The 17271-nt window shown below is 38.3% G+C and overlaps 5 protein-coding genes and 1 long non-coding RNA gene across 11 annotated transcripts in view; 5 read left to right on the top strand and 1 right to left on the bottom strand.

Moving 5' to 3' along the window:
* Window positions 1–11827, top strand: part of LOC146475191 (proton myo-inositol cotransporter-like) — a 55102-nt gene extending 43275 nt beyond the window's left edge. Inside the window, exons 1-4 of the mRNA XM_085116202.1 lie at window positions 5549–6391; window positions 7437–7528; window positions 8068–8240; window positions 11749–11827. Coding sequence (XP_084972328.1) covers window positions 6292–6391; window positions 7437–7528; window positions 8068–8214 — 339 coding nt within the window. The 5' untranslated portion in view covers window positions 5549–6291 and the 3' untranslated portion in view covers window positions 8215–8240; window positions 11749–11827. Of the gene's footprint in view, window positions 6392–7436; window positions 7529–8067; window positions 8241–11748 lie in introns of the transcript that reaches the window.
* Window positions 1–17271, top strand: part of LOC146475179 (uncharacterized) — a 453604-nt gene that overhangs the window by 220784 nt on the left and 215549 nt on the right. The gene's annotated exons all lie outside the window — the stretch shown is intronic.
* LOC146475184 (uncharacterized) overlaps window positions 1–17271 on the bottom strand; it is a 186470-nt gene that overhangs the window by 1937 nt on the left and 167262 nt on the right. The window lies entirely within an intron of this gene.
* Window positions 1–17271, top strand: part of LOC146475188 (tetratricopeptide repeat protein 28-like) — a 142882-nt gene that overhangs the window by 83783 nt on the left and 41828 nt on the right. The window lies entirely within an intron of this gene.
* On the top strand, window positions 4506–5416 carry LOC146475192 (DNA replication licensing factor mcm2-like). The gene is made up of 2 exons (XM_085116223.1): window positions 4506–4533; window positions 5101–5416. Exons 1-2 carry the CDS (start codon window positions 4528–4530, stop codon window positions 5341–5343), a joined length of 249 nt encoding a protein of 82 aa, XP_084972349.1. The 5' UTR covers window positions 4506–4527; the 3' UTR covers window positions 5344–5416.
* LOC146475190 (proton myo-inositol cotransporter-like) lies at window positions 10632–16812 on the top strand. Its single transcript, XM_085116231.1, has 5 exons — window positions 10632–10709; window positions 11749–11856; window positions 13692–13791; window positions 14902–15778; window positions 15812–16812. The coding sequence occupies exons 1-4, from the start codon at window positions 10632–10634 to the stop codon at window positions 15693–15695; spliced, it is 1080 nt and encodes a 359-aa protein (XP_084972357.1). The 3' UTR covers window positions 15696–15778; window positions 15812–16812.

Below are 17271 nucleotides of genomic sequence, written 5' to 3'. Positions count from 1 at the left end.
TATTTTATTCTCGCAAGACACTTGTAATCCTAGGGTGAAGAAGAGAATAAAACTTTGAAGACGCCAACCTCTTGCGCTGTGATCTGTTTCAAATCTGAATTGCACTGCAACACTGGGCTGGTTTGTTTACGCGTGAAGGGAAGTCTGGCGCACGTAACTCAACAACATGAGATGCTGCGAAAAAAAGTAGTCAAACTAGTTTCTGTGTGGGTTTTTGTGGTTATCTGCAATCACAAGGTCCGTTTGTAGGCCGTTAGAGGCCTTTTAAATATATTTCATATTTGTATTCACAGATTTATTGCTTTAAAGATACAAATGGCGCGTATCTCAGGTTGGATGGTAAATAACTGTGTGTGTTCTATACAGAACTGTGTTCAGAGAATTAACAGAAACTGTGAAAGCCTAGAGGCAAGTGTTGTATTCCACGCCATCTTTACACAAACAAACAGAATCAACAGCTGTGTTGATTCTTCAAGCTTTTAGCCTCATAGTACAACGCAGAAAGAGGACTTTCTGAACTGGACTTTCTTGCAAAGATAAGAGAGATTAATCACCACGTTTACGGCAAACAGCAATTTAACGTGAGATTCGCGTTTACGTTCTCTTGAAAAACAAAATGAATTGATAGATGTAAATGGTGCAAAATATTTCTTTCCTTTCATGCTATCGCTAGACTACTCGTTTCTTCCGAGAAACTGAAAAAAGCAAGTGGCAAATGTAGGGTAAATATGGTCTTTCGCCGTTTGCCGTAAATGTGCTGCTTAATCTATAAGAAATTTCACAAGGATGACCTCTATAAACCTGAGTACTCAGCAGTTAATTTTTTAAGTTCATAGTTGAGTTAATGTAGATGTGCTTACACGTAGAGCGCGTTAACCATTTGACAAGTGTAGTTTGGCCAGACCGGACATTTTGCGTGTACTGCAGTTGCACTCAAAACGCTTATTTTAGTCGAACGAGTATTTCTAAGAGTACGAGTGTTTATCGCGTGTATAAGGCGACATGTCGAGTCGTTGATTCTTGTACTTCTTAGATAAGAATAGCTGCGCTGCAAATTAAGTAAGTCACTATGAGTGCTTTCCATTTGCCACAACTGGCTGGCCACACCGTCCAGTTTGTAAATCAAATGTGCTGCAAAATCTTGAAAAATAATCAGTCTGAAAATAATGCCTGCTTTTTTTAAAGAAATTTGAAGGACTAGGACAAAACTTATCCTTCAAATTGGTACAATCCGTGTACAAACTCACCGGTCTGGCTGGACAGTCCTGACAAATGGAAAGCGCCCTATGATTGGCGTTTTTCTTTGCCTATGATATAGTCGGTTAGACGCGACAAATGGTGGACACTGACCGGTGACTGAGTTTAATGCAAGTGCGTGACTCTGCATGTAACTGTAGTTACTGCCTCTACGATTGGTAGCAAGTAATAAAAATATGAAAGCTTGTAACAACTTCTCTGCTTACCTATCTGAGACTAGCTTTTAATTTAGCTTTTCACCCCAACAACAGTAGAAAATTCAACAGCCTTCGTCGTAATATCGGCTGTATTCTTTAGAAGTCATGCTATCTACGTCTTAAATCGTGCGCTATCCACCGAATAAAGTGTGTTCAAATCAATCCACTTCATTGGGTGGATAGCGATTTATACGCTGAATAAAAGATATCCGTTCGTTGAACAACCGGGATAAGGGGTACAAAAACCGCCCTCCTCGGAGATCCTCTCGTTTCTGCCCGTTGGAATTAGTTCTTAAACTTTTCATTGGAGTGGGAAGGGGATGAATGGGGGGAGGGGGTCGGGGCTGCGCTCTCGCCACAATTTCTTCGCCCTTCCCTTTCTAGATTTTCTGCATCTGCTCCTGTGTTCTTTGTTTGGCATTTATCGTCCTGTACTACCCCACGTGTGTTTCAAAATACGAAACCATGTGTGAGATGGCAGAACCTGTACTTGAGCAGGATGAAGAATGATTCTATGGAATATGGACCGTAGGTTTTTTACCGCCAGGCGTAGGAATAACTGGCCGTGATAATCATAACGTCGATGAAGTAATTAAGGCGCAAGTTGTCGAGAAAATGAACTTTGAACTGGAAATTGACGAAAGATTGAAATAGTTAATGAAGAACTTTGAACTCGATCAATTGTTAACCAGCCGGATGTGAAAAGTGAACCTTAATTATTTTTGCGATATCCGATCCATGTATTTTGATTGTTTTTAAGATTGGCCTAGACAGAAGAAATAACATTGCGAAACAGGACTCGAATAGCAGAAAGAGAAGCGCGCGGAGTTAAGAGATCGATATAGTGATATATTGTGAAGCCTTAGATTTTGAGCCTTAACGGAGGAACGAATTAGCCATTAAAGGAAGTTTTCATTACACAAGTGATAGAAGTATATTTCTAAGAAAAGGGAGTTGCTCTGCTTAGAAGCAGAGAGGAGCAACATCAAAAGAGGCCAAGGAGGAGACATTGCTGAGGTTAATCTGCGTTTAATATTCCTTAACTGTGCTGTTATTATAATCATATGACTAGTAACAATCAAAGATCAGGGAGTACGTTCGATGTCACCAGGCTCTCTCTCCTTTGCCAAGTTGTGATGATGTCATCCGCCCCTGTAAAATCTGCGGGGGGTGCCAGATACGCGTCCCAAGATCCCGGCATTCATTCAATCGACGTTGTCTCATACAATCTTGACTCTAATCTGTAGAGTGCGTTCGTTCTGCGTTGAACGCAATTATATTATGGTTATAGTCCATTTCCAAGTTTCTTTGAACCTCATTATGAAAGCGAGGCTAACTGCAAAGTTTTTATTCATATGCAAACAACACTAATTTTCACATGAAAAACTTTGCACTAAATGAGTAAAGCCTTCACAGTGAAGTTCACAGCAACTCAATAATCGCCTATTAAATTAGCACTTTTTCATTATTCCGATTCTTTGCCATTGCCGTTCTTTCTAATACAGCAAGAAGCCTTAAGGGGAACAACGGGACTAAAAGGTTAAAGATCATTTTCCTGGTCACGGCATAGTTCGGCGATCGACAACATGAAATGAAAATGAAGATCTTAAAATTAAAAGAATGGAAGCTAAAGCACCAGTGTGTGCAAATAAGAATTGATCTTCCAATAATCTCTCATGGTTCCTCAAAAACGAAGAATATAAAAATCACTTTTACTGGAAAAACACTGTAGAATAATGGGTCAAAAATTTTTCTTGTCTAATGAGTAATTAACCATTATTCTACGCGAGCGTTGGATAAGAGGTGATAGACTGAGCCAATGAGGCGGGTAGCTCCGAGTTGGCTTTAATCATCTTACATCCAACAAGCGCGAGTGGAATAATTGTTTTATTAAAAAAAATCAAGAAATATTGTCAAAGCTTGCTGATTTCTCTTGAAGAACAACCAGAGGACCATAATCAGCAATAAATTGTGAAACAAATAATACAAAAGAGATAGGCAGATTTTACGGTTAGAAGAAAGGTTAGAAAGGCCATGCCTTTTGGAAACAAATATATTTCTTTAACTTCTAAATCAATCTTGCTTTTTCTATGGCGGAGTTCCGCGCGCGCGTGGATCCAAACAAGAAACTTGCAGGGTAATTTCTTCCACTAAATTTGACCATAGCTCCTCTACCAACTATGATTTGACCTGCTCCTTTCTCCCATCAATTAAAGGACACTGTTATACTCGGTTATCGTTCTTTGGAAAAAGAGGTAGCGAGGTTAAAGCGTTTGGTCCCCATGACTGATTTCAGATTTTCAACCAAACAAATCCGATCTAAAATTTTTTTGTAAGATACGAAAATTCATCTCTAGATCCGTAATTTCCTTTATAGCTGCAGCACTTGATTTCCATGTATTTTAGGGACAAACAACTCGGCTTAAAAATTTGAACTTCAAAGAAACTGAAATTAAGAATTCGTTGTTGTTGGACACAAAATGAAGAAAACAACTAAATGAGAAATGGCGTCTTAACCAATCAGGAGGAATTATTTTCGCCGCTTTCAGTTACGAAACAGGAAGTGAGTAATTTTGCTCTCGGTGTCTTCCGTTACAACTTTAACTAATCCATGTTATAAATGTTGTAATTGTTATTGGTGGTAAGCAGTTTGCTGCATATGCACTAAAAGTATATATAACTCCAGAAAGGATGAGAAATTTGTAAGTTTATTACGTTCATACGATAAGCAGACTTAGTAAGACACATAAATGCCTTTAAAAAGGAATCGTGGAGCTCCGCTTTTAGGCTTGGCTAGATAAATATATTATTTTAATTTAACATATTGAACTAGTTTTCGCGAACCTCCGTGACTCCGCAGTCCATACAAACGGATTTTTAAAAAAATAGGTCGCTTGCGCCCAAGAACTGCAAGCTTCGAGAGTTAAGAAACGAACCCCTGGGAGTACCCCTGGGTACTGTTTGTTTTCAAGGTGCTAAATATGTCAGCTGATCAATGGAGCCTCGTTTTCACAATCATAGGAAAAACGCGGCAAAATTGTGTCACGTGAACAGATCAGCCGACGAAGAAAGCATGGCGGTAAGTTGTGCGGTGTATTTTCGTAGAATTTGCTCCGATATTTATGAACTAAAAGCATTACCTGCATATCAACAAGTGAATGATCACATCGTCAGTGTTTTCTGTGTAGAATTTCAATATTTTTGCCTGTTGATCGATTTTGAGGTCCAAAATGCACACCTTCTTGTCTGTCAAATATCGGGTGCATAATCTAAGGTTATTCGAAGCTAAATTTCATGTGCTGGTCTATTTAACCGAGATTAGCTTAGTGTTCTATAAATTGTTGCTGTTTGAGAAATGGGTGTGAGATCAGAATCTACCTTCGCGGTGATTTTATCGCGCTGTTAAAGCAGTCTGCACTGTGTGTAATGTACACATACCGTGAATCGAACTTGACAATTTCTTGATAAGTTGTACAACTTTCAGAATCGTCAGGCGAAATAACAGTTAAAGCGAATAACCCTCCAAGAATTCAAGTAGTAATAATGAGGTCGTAAAATTTGTTTTACCTGTCCAAGTTTAAACTCCGGTACGTGAAATTGTCATTTAATATATTTTATTTTGAGCCATATAATTTCCCCGGTTTAGGAATCTTCGAGTAGTCTTGGCGTGCCTAGCAGTCCTCAGCGGACGAATGGACTGACTTCCAGTCCAGGAAGAGATCTTCCTCCTTTTGAGGATGAAACTGATGCAGTTCTTGGAAATGAAAATGCTGTTGAGGAAGAAGAAGGAGAGGAGTTGTTTGGTGACAGGATATGGAACAGTAAGTTAAAACTGCTTTACTCCCCCCCCCCCCCTCCCTTAACAGAACATGGGTTGATAGAGATCTGACCCATTTGTTGTCTGACACATATTATATGGTTATGTCTGCTGTCACACCAACCAAAAACACTGATGTACTGTATGAGGGGCAGGTTGTATTAAAAAATAAATAAAATAATGTTGTATTAGAGACAATGAGCTGCGGAATACGCTATACAGTATTATTTACTAAGCTCAGGGAAAAACAGATTTTTTCCAAGGTTGGGGAAAATTTTGTATCAAGTAAGCGAAGTTCTAATTTCTTCCATTAGGACAGTAAGAAGTCAGAGAATTGTATTTTTGGCTAGCGTCTTAGGTTTGCAAAAAGTTTCCTTGTTTGGCAAAAGTATTGTCATTCCGATAAGTATTTACAAAGGTATTGATTTCTGTTGTTTCATTGCTTGCTTTGTTACCAAGGCATTTGTCAGGGAAATGGTTTATAGTCAGTGAAAATTCAGGAAATTTTATTTTCCATATGATGACTGGCAACCTCCTTGTGGTGTAGTTTGGGGTAAATATACCTGCAGCTGAGATAACCCCATCATGAAGCATTTCTCTATTTTTTTTTCTACAGATAAAATTGCTATTTTTTTGTTTTAATTTTTAATAACACATTTTCCTCTACAAAAAAACTTTCACTTATTGTACAGTTAAGAATGATGTGTATTTATACTTAGTCAAATCCTTTGAAAATACCGATCACATATATATCGATACTAAGAAGGGGGCATTTATTCTGGATTTAAAATTTTAGTCAGAAGGTACATCCAGGTGTCCTGTGGATTACGACCTTTTGGAAACATGCTTCTTGGATGTCCAGTTTTAAATTTCTGGCTGAACTGTCTCATTGTGAAAGGGTTGGGAAAAAAACTTGGCTAAATCACAATATTACTTTTGACACTTGAAAGGGATTATCGCCCAATTGCCGCACTTGATGTATATGATGCAGCAGTGTTAGATGATGAGGAATTTGATGAAATGGACCCAGATGCTCGACGGGAAGCTGAGCGGCTGATGAGGAAGAGAGACAGAGAAGAGGCTGCAACAAGGGGGCGGCTTCATAGGGGACTGCTTTATGGTATGATAATTTTTTTCTGTTCATAAAGTATTTTGTTTCTAGACAATATTAAATTATTATGCTGTAATGTGATGTGATGTTATCCTAAATGGTGTCATTAAATCCGCAAGAAAAACACTGGATTTGGTCAATTATTCAATTCAATTTATTCTTCATACAAGTTCACAACAATAAGTATAGCATTTCTAAAGACGTTCTCTGGTTAAAAGTTTAAAAATACCAAGCTTTCGATTGCCAGTCTGCAATCTCACTTTTTAAAGGTTGCAGACTGGCAATCGAAAGCTTAGTATTTTAAGGACGGTGCCTACTAATACCGAAGTATTTTTGTGCGGTTTATGACAATGCGAAAAAAGTAGATCTTAGCAAGGGCTATTGGAATCCAACAAGAAAATTGGGGGTAACCATGCATTTTTCAGAGATAATTAAGCAACAATATCTCTAAAATGCGCCAAAATATAAAGCAATGTATGGGATTTTTTCCTAAATTGACGCTTAATTATCTCTGGAAAATGCATGGTTACCCCCAATTTTCTTTTGAGATACCAAAAACATTTGCTAAGTTCTGCTTTCTCCGTATAGTTTTAAACCGCACAAAAATATTCCTGTATTAGTAGGCACCACCAATAGGAATCCCGAGTATCTTGCGATGCGCAGAACGTATGCGCAGTAACAACAGTAGGCACCGTCCTTAAACTTTTAACCAGAGAACGTCCTTAGAAATCTTTTAATTATGCCTGGTTACTCATCAATTTTTAAATAATTATAGCAATAGAAGCTTGGATATTGTTTTATTATTATTATTTTGCCACACAAAGAAATGCAAAAAAAGACCAGTTTTGCTAGGGAAATCAAATACAGATTGAAATTAGTCAAGTGGGCAATAATCACGGGTCAAATGAAACTGCATGGTCTGAGTGCAGACTGGGGAAGCATGTTCGATGATAGTCGTCATCCTATTGTGGCTTTGCTGGCATGGCAACAGTGTGATACAGAGTTAAATCTGGGAATTGACACCTGCTGTAAATTTATCTGTTTTTTTTTTAAGATGAAACAGATGAGGAGGACGAGAAGCAGCCGAGACGTCGTCGTCGGCTTGCACAAAGAGCCGCGGATGGAGATGTACAAGATGAAGATGAGGTATGTACAGGAGACTGACTAAAACTTAGATTATGACTTAATACACTTTAATTTTTAATTCTCATTTAGTATCTGAAAAAAAAAAAATAGGATTTGATCAAACAATAGTCCGAGAAGAAAAAGTTGAAATATTTGGAGTTTTAGTAGTATAATGGTTAGTGGAACAGACTTTTAATATGAAGCCGTGGCCACTGAAATGTGAATGGTTCAAGCTAGGTTGGTTTCTCTATGTTCATGCTGTTTCCTTAACTTAGACAAGAAACTTTGCTCCATATTGTCTCTCATCACCCAGTTGTATAAATGGGTGCCAACAACATACTGTTTGGGGTAACCCTGTGATCCATGGAGTTGCACCCTTCAATCTTCTTATCTCTACTTGCAGGGTACGCATCCTCAGAAGAGTACCAATACTGTCTTGAAATTGCCTGATGCTACACTATATAGAGAGTTAAACATCAACTGCAGGGGCCACATGTGGTCTGACTGTTACTTTACAGGTGTACCTTGTGTCTTGATTAATTCAATTCTTGTTCTTGCAGTTCATCGAAAGTATAGAAAACCTTGAGGATATGAAAGGACATTCCGTGCGTGAGTGGGTTTCCATGCAGGCTCCTCGACTGGAGATCAAGAACAGATTTAAGCAGTTTCTGCGTTCATTTGTGGATGATCAGGGACAGTGTTTATAGGGAAAAGATACAGCAAATGTGTGAAGGTTTGTGGCACTGTTTGACAGTGTAAATCCAGGTTGCCCTTGGACAAAAGTAACATATCATAGGTGATTTAAAGGCAAGCGTTCTGAAAATGTTAGCAGTACTAAAAATTATTCATTTGAGTGGTCACACTTCATTTGAATGGTTACACTTACGCTTTCTTTCACAGACATATCAGTTAGAGCCGCACAATAATAACTAACACCACAGGATTTAACTTTTGTTTTTCGCCTAAATGGTCACTTCAGGGTTTCATCTTCAAATGGAATAGGCAGAGCCCCCCTTTCACAGGATAATCTTTAAGACCTGATCAGGGGCAGCCAACTGATCCTTTTGGTAAATTATCTGTTCAGAAGGCTACATGTATTAATCCCCTACAATTTTCTAAAGGGTATTTTTGCCTCATATGTTCGTGTTATGGGAAATTTAAGGCCTCCCGTACGAAAATGTCTGACCAAACGGGAGCATGAATTCGGCCAGACATTTCAACCTGACACGGGCATAACATTGACCGAACACGAGCAGAACGGGACACAGCGGTAAAGAACCTAACTGGAACAAGACACCTAACCTAAAATGAGCGGGAATTAGCGAGACACGAGCAGGGCACGAAAAATCGTAAACAACCAGAAAACGAGCATGACACGAGCCTGACATTAGCTGGACAACGTAAATAATCTGTGATGTAATCGGCAAAAATATATCCGGCCTTACTCCAACCTTAATACGGCCGTACAACGCATATAAACACATAGAAATAACGATTAAATGTTTTATTGATAGATTCATGGAATAAAACTGATACAATAAAAATAAGTTTTTACTATATCCATACAGTGTTAAATCTACGTACACAATCTCAAAAAAATTAACAAATTTGCGGTGATAATTTCTTATTTTCTTGCATTAATTAAAAAATATACACATTCATTGCACTAATTGAAGGAAACTTACTAATGTACTTATAATTTGCTCAACTTATCCTCGAAAGATTAAATACGACAAAGCAAATGTTCCTTAATAAATATGTATGCTGAATAGACAGGAGATAGATCACTTAGCTGCACGCCGCCTCAGTTTTGTGCGTAAATGATCTGGTTGGCGTCGATGGAAGTTAGCTGCTCCTTGACATTTTCGATGCGATGAGAAGCCACGTAATCTGCAAAATAACAAGTGCAAAAGTCTGTGATGCTGCAGTTGTTCTAAATATCCATTCAGATAACAAAAAAGCTATGCTATCACTATAAAAATGATAGCGCCGCAAGTTAAATAGCAAGCGTTTGTGTGCAATTAGTGCAATGCCCGATCACGCGTTGCGTGAGCCGGACCTTTCGAAGAGCGATCTTGGGGGAGAGGCAGAGAATGTTGTGGTTTGCGAATATTAAATCAAGTTTATTCAGTTCCAAAAACATGAGTAAAGTGCAAACTAGCCTTTTGTGTGTTTTGGTGTGAGTTCAGTCTAATTATTTTGCAGGGCATAGAGCCTGTTCTCAGATGGTCCGAGGTCACCCGGCCGGTCATACTTTATAACATTTCAAAACACTACTGAATTTTTCGTCGGATAACAGACGGACGATTTCAATTAATGTAAATCGTAATTGATAAAGCTTTCTAAATTTTAACTTGACCTCTCCTCGTTTTGGCAGCTGAAATTTACCGAACATGGAATTTAGCCATTGGAACAGTTCGGTTACCCTGCGAGCAGTCTCCTTCGAAAAAGAAAAAAATTCGAGTCTAAAGGACTGACATTTATTTTATAACAAGATAATGTAGCTTACCTCTCCCCTAAACCTTTGGGATGGTTGCTAAGAACCTCTTCTTGCTTCCATTTCCTCAGGCTGCAGATGTATTCGACATATATCTCGCTTGCTTTCAGATCCTCGCAATTTACATTTACATGTAAAATGCTTTATACACTTTTGTCTGAATCAAAATAAAGGCATGTGAACAGCGACATTCTAAACTTTTGTTAAATCCTTGAAGAGATCTTAAAAACACTGAGGAAGAAGCGATCACTGCTAACTTAACAAGCCTAAAAGAAAGACGGTAACTGCAATTGCACTGTTTCCCGCGCGCACATTGAAAATACGGTTAACACTCCAAGCGCCAAAGATTAGTAACTGTAACCGTCAATTGATCTCGAAGCTAACCAATCAAAAATGAATTTAAACAATGAGATACTTATCTGCAACATGTCGATGTCTCTTATGGCATTTGATTGATAAAACCGCTTGCTAGAAATCAAAACAACGCATCGCCGTACGTGCAGTGTGTGACGTACGTTGATCTTGAAATCCAGCGAAACGACTTTTTTGCGGATTCAGCTGGCGGAATGACCTGATTTTCAAAACATTTGTCAAGAAGGAACTCGGCTTTTTTTTTCAGCGTCCTGCATGAATGGGGTCAAGTTTGGGATTTCCAAATTTCGGTCCGTCGAGCAGCGTGATGACCGTAATACCATATATATGCAGGTGTGTTTATAAACAATGCTGTTCGTGCTTTATTTATATTCCTTGACACTGTAACAGCTAGTCTTAACATTGTCTTTGTGATTAATTTCATTGAAAAGAAACCAAACGTACCTTGTCTGGCTCTTTCCAATCTCGTGTCAGGCTCTTATCAGGCCCGTGCCTAGCTACTTATTAAAGTTATTAAATTTGGAAAAGAATTTGAAGTTGTTTGGCTCTTGTTCTGTTCCTGTAAGTGTCTTGTGCGGCTGACGTGACCCAGACACGAGCGTAACATTTGTCTGGCTTATTAGCTTGGAGCCAGACATTTTTTTTGCCCGTTTCTTGTTTTGCTGATGTTTGGTTCTATCAACGGTATTCCCGCCGAAATCAGACCGGATTCCGCCTCTGTCAGGTCCGAAATTTTCGTACGGGCTATTGTGTTGTTGGATTGATAAAACTGTGGTTTCGGGTATCAAAGAAGCTCAGCTAAGATTTTCAGAAACGAAATAAGACCTAAGGTTTTTAGAAAAATGGACAAAAATGCACTAGTAATTATTCAAAAAGACTCAAGTTCCCCTAGAATGACTGAAGATATGAAAATATTAGAGCGCAGCCTGAAATGAATCAACAGAGCTTTACAGGCACTCGAGATAGCCTAAAATAGCATTTCGAAGGAATCAAAAGAAAACTGTCATTGGGTGCTCCTTTATCATTTTTAATATTTTTCCTACAGTACTACTAAAGAAAATATGTTTAAACACCAAGACGTCTTGTCTTCAGTGATCATTTCAATCATTCTCATGACCTACAAGTTAATTGACAAGTGATATTGTAAGGAGAAATTGAATTCTGGTCACTATTGATGCTTAAAGGAATAGTTATTTACAGGGCCAAGGCAAAGCACTGTTTGGTATCCCCACTCTGAGTTGGAATAGTTGACCTTCAGGATTTTATTTATGATCCGCAGACCTAAGTCTTGAGCTACATTTTCATAGGAATGATTTAGTCAACTGTTTAGCATTTACCAATTTACCAACCGTTTTTTTTTTTTACTCCATAGCAAACAAACAAAGCCTCATTGGATTATAACATCCTGGCAAATGAGCAGCAGGTGTTAGCGTATTTTCTTCCTGAAGCTCTGTTGGAAGTCCTTCAGATCTTTGATGAGGTTAATTAGTGGCCATTTTTTCATGGGTGGAGGAGGGTGTGGAAAGCAGAAATAGTACAAGGGAAGGGAGGAAGGCTCTTTTATATAAATATGCACTTTAAAATAGAAAAGAATGAATGACAATTTCGAAAATAGTGTCTGAGCCATTTTGGTGTCATTTGGTTCTTTGAAGTCCACAAATCTATACATTCGGTTTTAAACAAAGAAACACTCAGTCGCAGGAGTGACGGAGCATACTTTCAAAACGCGATAATTATAACAACCACAAGCTTTCCTTCAACCACTGCAAACATTCACATGACACTGTTCTCTCCAAATACATCTGGCACCAGAAGGATAATGGCACCAGTTACACGATCAAATGGTCCATTATCAAACGAGCAAATCCATATCACAGACATCCCTCGCGTTGCAATTTGTGCTTATCTAAGAAGCTCTGCATCCTATATATCTGCTGACAAATCTACCCTCCTCAACAAATGATCTGAGTTAATTACAAAATGCAGGCATGAAAATAAATTCTACACAGCCAATCAGAAGCAAGATCGCTCCAACCGCCCTCCTTAAATTATGACTCTACAAACTCCAACGGTACAGTCTGATGATCGCTTAGTGCGTGAAACTTGAGAAACTGTGGTACATTTTCTATCTTAAATTTATATTTAAATTTATACATTTTGTTTTACATTTTTTTTAGCCTATTAACAGTATCGCCCCACCCATATATGGTCATGAAGACATCAAAAGAGCCATATAGCACTTGTTTTGTTTTGTTAATCAATATGACATCTTTTTCTGGTGCCTCTTGTGTATTGGTCAGCTTTGTTACGGTAATATTTATTGCTCCATCTCCTTCTTCCCTAGGGTTCCTGCATTAATGATTTTTCAAACTTACGTAGAACTGCAAATTCAGCAAGGTTTTTTTCATCCGTGAATCGTGTAAAAATTATCATGCAAAATTCTAGATAAATAAATATTGCTGAAATTCATGCAAATTTATGTTGTCTTTGTAGACTTGTTGAGATAATCATGAGTGAATTATGTAAATTTATGTGAGTTGGACATATTTTTTTAAATAATAACTGTCCCAGGCCTTTATACAAGAAATAGAGCACCATGTAAAATAAAATTTAATGCCTGGCTTGCGTTTGATCTAAAATAATCATAATGTGCGAATAGCAACAGTTCTTAAAGTGCCCCTGGGACTAAAATTTCATTTTCCATCTTTTTGCATTTTCGTGTAGAATATGACCTTCTTACTCATGTTACCAAATTACAATCCTTTACGGCGATTGGTAGTATTTTTTTTTTTTTAGCTTTTTATTCGAGATTTCACGGTCGCCATTACGTCACTGGCCTTGTTCCGGAAGTTAAGGCTCAAATTACAGGAAGTGACGTCATTGGCTCAACACGAAAAATTCCACATGGCTAATTTTCATATGGATTCTACTTCATAAACTGTATTCTGCTGTTATTTAGGTTCGCAACAGCAGAATACAGTTTATGAAGTACTGTAGAATCCATATGAAAATTAGCCATGTGGAATTTTTCGTGTTGAGCCAATGACGTCACTTCCTGTAATTTGAGCCTTAACTTCTGGAACAAGGCCAAGTAATGGCGGCCGTGAAATCTCGAATAAAAAGCTAAAAAAAAAATACTTCCAATCGCCGTAAAGGATTGAAATTTGCTGACATGAGTAAGAAGGTCATATTCTACACGAACATGCAAAAAGATGGAAAATGAAATTTTCGTCCCAGGGGCACTTTAACAGTTAATGAAAAAGTGAGAAATTTTCTTTACTTTGAATTTTGTCTAATTTTTCCATCTGTTTTTAGACTCTTGTTCATTTTTGGCATCTACAGCAACAAGGAGAGGCGTACTGGTCAGCTGTGTGTTACAAGCAATACAACAACTTTCAGGAATTAATACCGTTATGTAAGTAAATCAGTATGTGAAATGAAATTTATGTATGAAACATATATTTCAATTGTGGGTGAAAGATGAAATAGAAGAAAGACCCTCACAGATACTTAACATGTAATGTTTGAAAACAGTTGCAAAAGAAAGCCTGAAAAAAAAAATCAGGCTTGAACGGGATTTGAATTCATGACCTTTAAGGTGCTGGTGCAGTGCTCCACCACTGAGCTATTAAGGCAACTGGGAGCTAGTCATATTTTGAGTTTGTAATAATTTACCCACGAAGGATGAATAATTGAATATGATTATATGAAATATTATATTTCATCTGCCGGTGAAAGTTTTAATAGAAGTAAAATCCTGTTCAAGCCTATTTTTTTTTTAGGTTTTCTTTTTGCAACTGTTTAAGTTGTGTAAATAACTGCAAGGGTCTTTCTTTTATTTAATAAAATCTTGTATACGAAATCTGATAGCATCAGATTTGAAAGCATCCATCGCACCCCTCCCTTGACTAACCAGTGTGGGTGCAATGGGGTAATTTTCGGTGGCATTTACATTTGTATTTTCAGAATTTCATAGTGCTGTTTGTTGAATGTGAACCCCATTCATTTGTGAGCTATTTTACCTGGCATTCAGTAGAATCATTATGCTTTACTCGGTAGCATATGCATTGAATGCGCAAATTCGTAAAGGACCTTTTTTTATTTTTGAAATTTTATTGTTTGTTGAATTCAAAATCCTTCGGTATGGGCTATTGAATTTAAGCTGGTATTCATTGAAATTATTTGCTTAGTCGTTACTCAGTTCCATGTGTGTTGTAAGTCGTAGTTGTGCTAGTACCATTTGACGATAGAGAGACAGTAAGAGACCTAGTCATAGAAAGATGATGCACTTTGTTTTGTCTACCCTTCATTACATTTCTTGATGTCATATAGTGTACCTGATGTTAGCTAGGGTGCTGTGTTAACTAAGCCGTGATAGCTGTATGTCGAAAAACACAGTGCAAGTCTAGTGGCATTGACATGGTGATGGCTACTAATAGTAACCATTTCATTTCAAAATTGTCACTTCATCCATTTTGCTCAAAGTTTTCATGTACATTATTTTCGTAATGTTCCTTACACCTAGGTACTACAGTGCAGCGATCATTCAAAATGTCCGGTATCCAAGGTGACCAGCTCGCCATTTGGTTGGCCGCAGTAGTGGCATTTGGTAACTTTGCATTCACCATCGTAGGTGTCTGTCTTGTAGAGAAGATGGGCCAGCAACAGCTTCTACTTGGGAGCCTTGCTGGGGTTACATTTAGCCTGTTTCTTCTAGGCGGTGCTTTCTTTATGGCAAAGCAACACGATGCTTCGATATCCTTACATGAAGTAGTACCTTTGAATGGCAGTGACAATTGTCCAAGTAGTGGGCACTGCTTAGACTGCCTCAAAGCAAAGTGTGGATTTTGTTCTGTGAAGGACGCAGTTAGTAATCCCATCAATGGATCATGTGTTCCATTCAATGGGTCGAGTTACCATGCAGCGTATGGTAGGTGCAGTGTATCAAATCATCCTACCACGTGGTCGTATGCTGCCTGCCCTTATAAACATGCCTGGCTAGCTATTGTGGCTCTAATACTTTACATTGCAGCGTTCGCTCCCGGTATGGGCCCAATGCCTTGGACCATCAATTCAGAGATATACCCTCTGTGGGCTCGTAGTACAGGAAATGCATTTGCCACCGCTACAAACTGGACTTTTAATCTGATAATTTCCATGACGTTCCTTTCGTTGACCGAGTGGATCACCCGTTATGGAGCGTTCTGGCTTAACGGAGGAATCGCATTTTGCGGTTGGGTGTTTTTCTTTGTTTATGTACCAGAAACCAAAGGCAAATCTCTGGAGGAGCTTGAACACATATTTAGTACCGAGCGTTAACTTGTTGAAAAACTCTCGCACCATTCACACCAAGCAGAATTCAAACCAAGACTACAATCAGGACAAAAGGTGTTAGGACAAATGTTACAAAATCCTCATATTAACTGCTAATTTAGTGTGACTCACCAATGAAGCCATGATGGTTTTTCGTTTAAAACCCATCTTTCTAACCACACCCCTCTCGCCGAGACAATGTGGAAATCCCCAAGTCATTTTTGTTACACGGGATCAACATTGTAAGGGAGTTGGGGTCGGGGAATGGACACTCGTCGTTTGCGCGTACCATGTTTCTGTTGCGTGCGGAGGGAAACATCGTAAATGCGAATTTGTCCAAACCCTTTTGTCCTTGATTGTAGTTTGGTAGGTGATTGTGATCTGCCACCATTCACAACTCTGGCCTGCTTGCAGACATCTAGTGGAACCCCTCCTTACAGAGACCTCTTTAATACGGACACCTCTCTATGACGGACAGTTCACTTGGTCCCTGAGAGACCGAAATCCATATAAAGCCTACTTCTCTAAAACGGACACCTCTATAACGCGGACAATTATTCCTGTCCCCTTGGTGTCCGTAATAGAGAGGTTCGACTGTATTTCCTTTGCCAAGTGCAACAAAAGAAATACGAGACGTCTGTACGCAGGCAAGAACAACTCGCGAGAATCACCGAAAGCGTGGATTCTTGCGTGTGATCCTCGCGCGCCCGTGAATCCCCAGTCTCACTAATCACCACATATACATGTCTTGATTTTACAACAAATTCTCCCAACGACTACCATGTGGAGAGTAATAAGGAGAATGCGCACGTTCATATTGGGGTTTGATGGGTCAACTTTTTTTTATATTTTCTTATACATATTTTTACTTCTGAAAGAAGAAGTATGTGAAGCGCTTTGGAATATTTTTATAATAGTAGCGCTATATAAATCTAATTTATCATTATTAATCGAGGAAATACAGTGAGAATCAAGAGATAATTCTCTTGGTGATGGAATACGTGTAGCTTGGCACCAAATGCTGTAAATTGCGTACAAATATTAGTTCAATTCAACTGGATTATTGTGGCGCTTATTCGGGGTCGGCGCGTTTTCGAGTAAATATGGTATATATTGTACACTGAAATTATTATTATTATTATTATTATTATTATTATTATTATTATTATTATTATAATTATTATTATTATTATTATTCTTATTATTATTATTATTATTATTATTATTATTATTATTATTATTATTATTTTAACAGGAAGAGGGGAAATTGTGCGAAATATGAAAAAATACTTGAAACATACCTTGAAGTCTATTGCGTGTATGGCATGTTTTTTTTTTTTTGTTATAAAGGGTATTCAGTAAATGGCCCAGGCATACTCGCAAAAAGCCGGAGATCCGAGTGCTCTTACCCAAGATCTTCCGATTACTAGTTCGGATGCTCTACCACTGAGCTACAGGAGACTCGCGGGAGCTAAGGTCGTTAAACTAGGTTCATGGGACAAACATCCTGCATACTGCTAGGATTGGAATGTCATGTGTGGCATATGCGCAGTGGAATAAATGTGATGGATATCTTACGCCT

The sequence above is a fragment of the Pavona decussata genome, unplaced genomic scaffold (genome assembly GCF_977016875.1).
Source record: "Pavona decussata unplaced genomic scaffold, jaPavDecu1.1 SCAFFOLD_85, whole genome shotgun sequence".
Lineage (NCBI taxonomy): Eukaryota > Metazoa > Cnidaria > Anthozoa > Scleractinia > Agariciidae > Pavona > Pavona decussata.
Note: the sequence above shows the minus strand (reverse complement) of the source record. Positions and strands in the feature narration are given on the sequence as shown.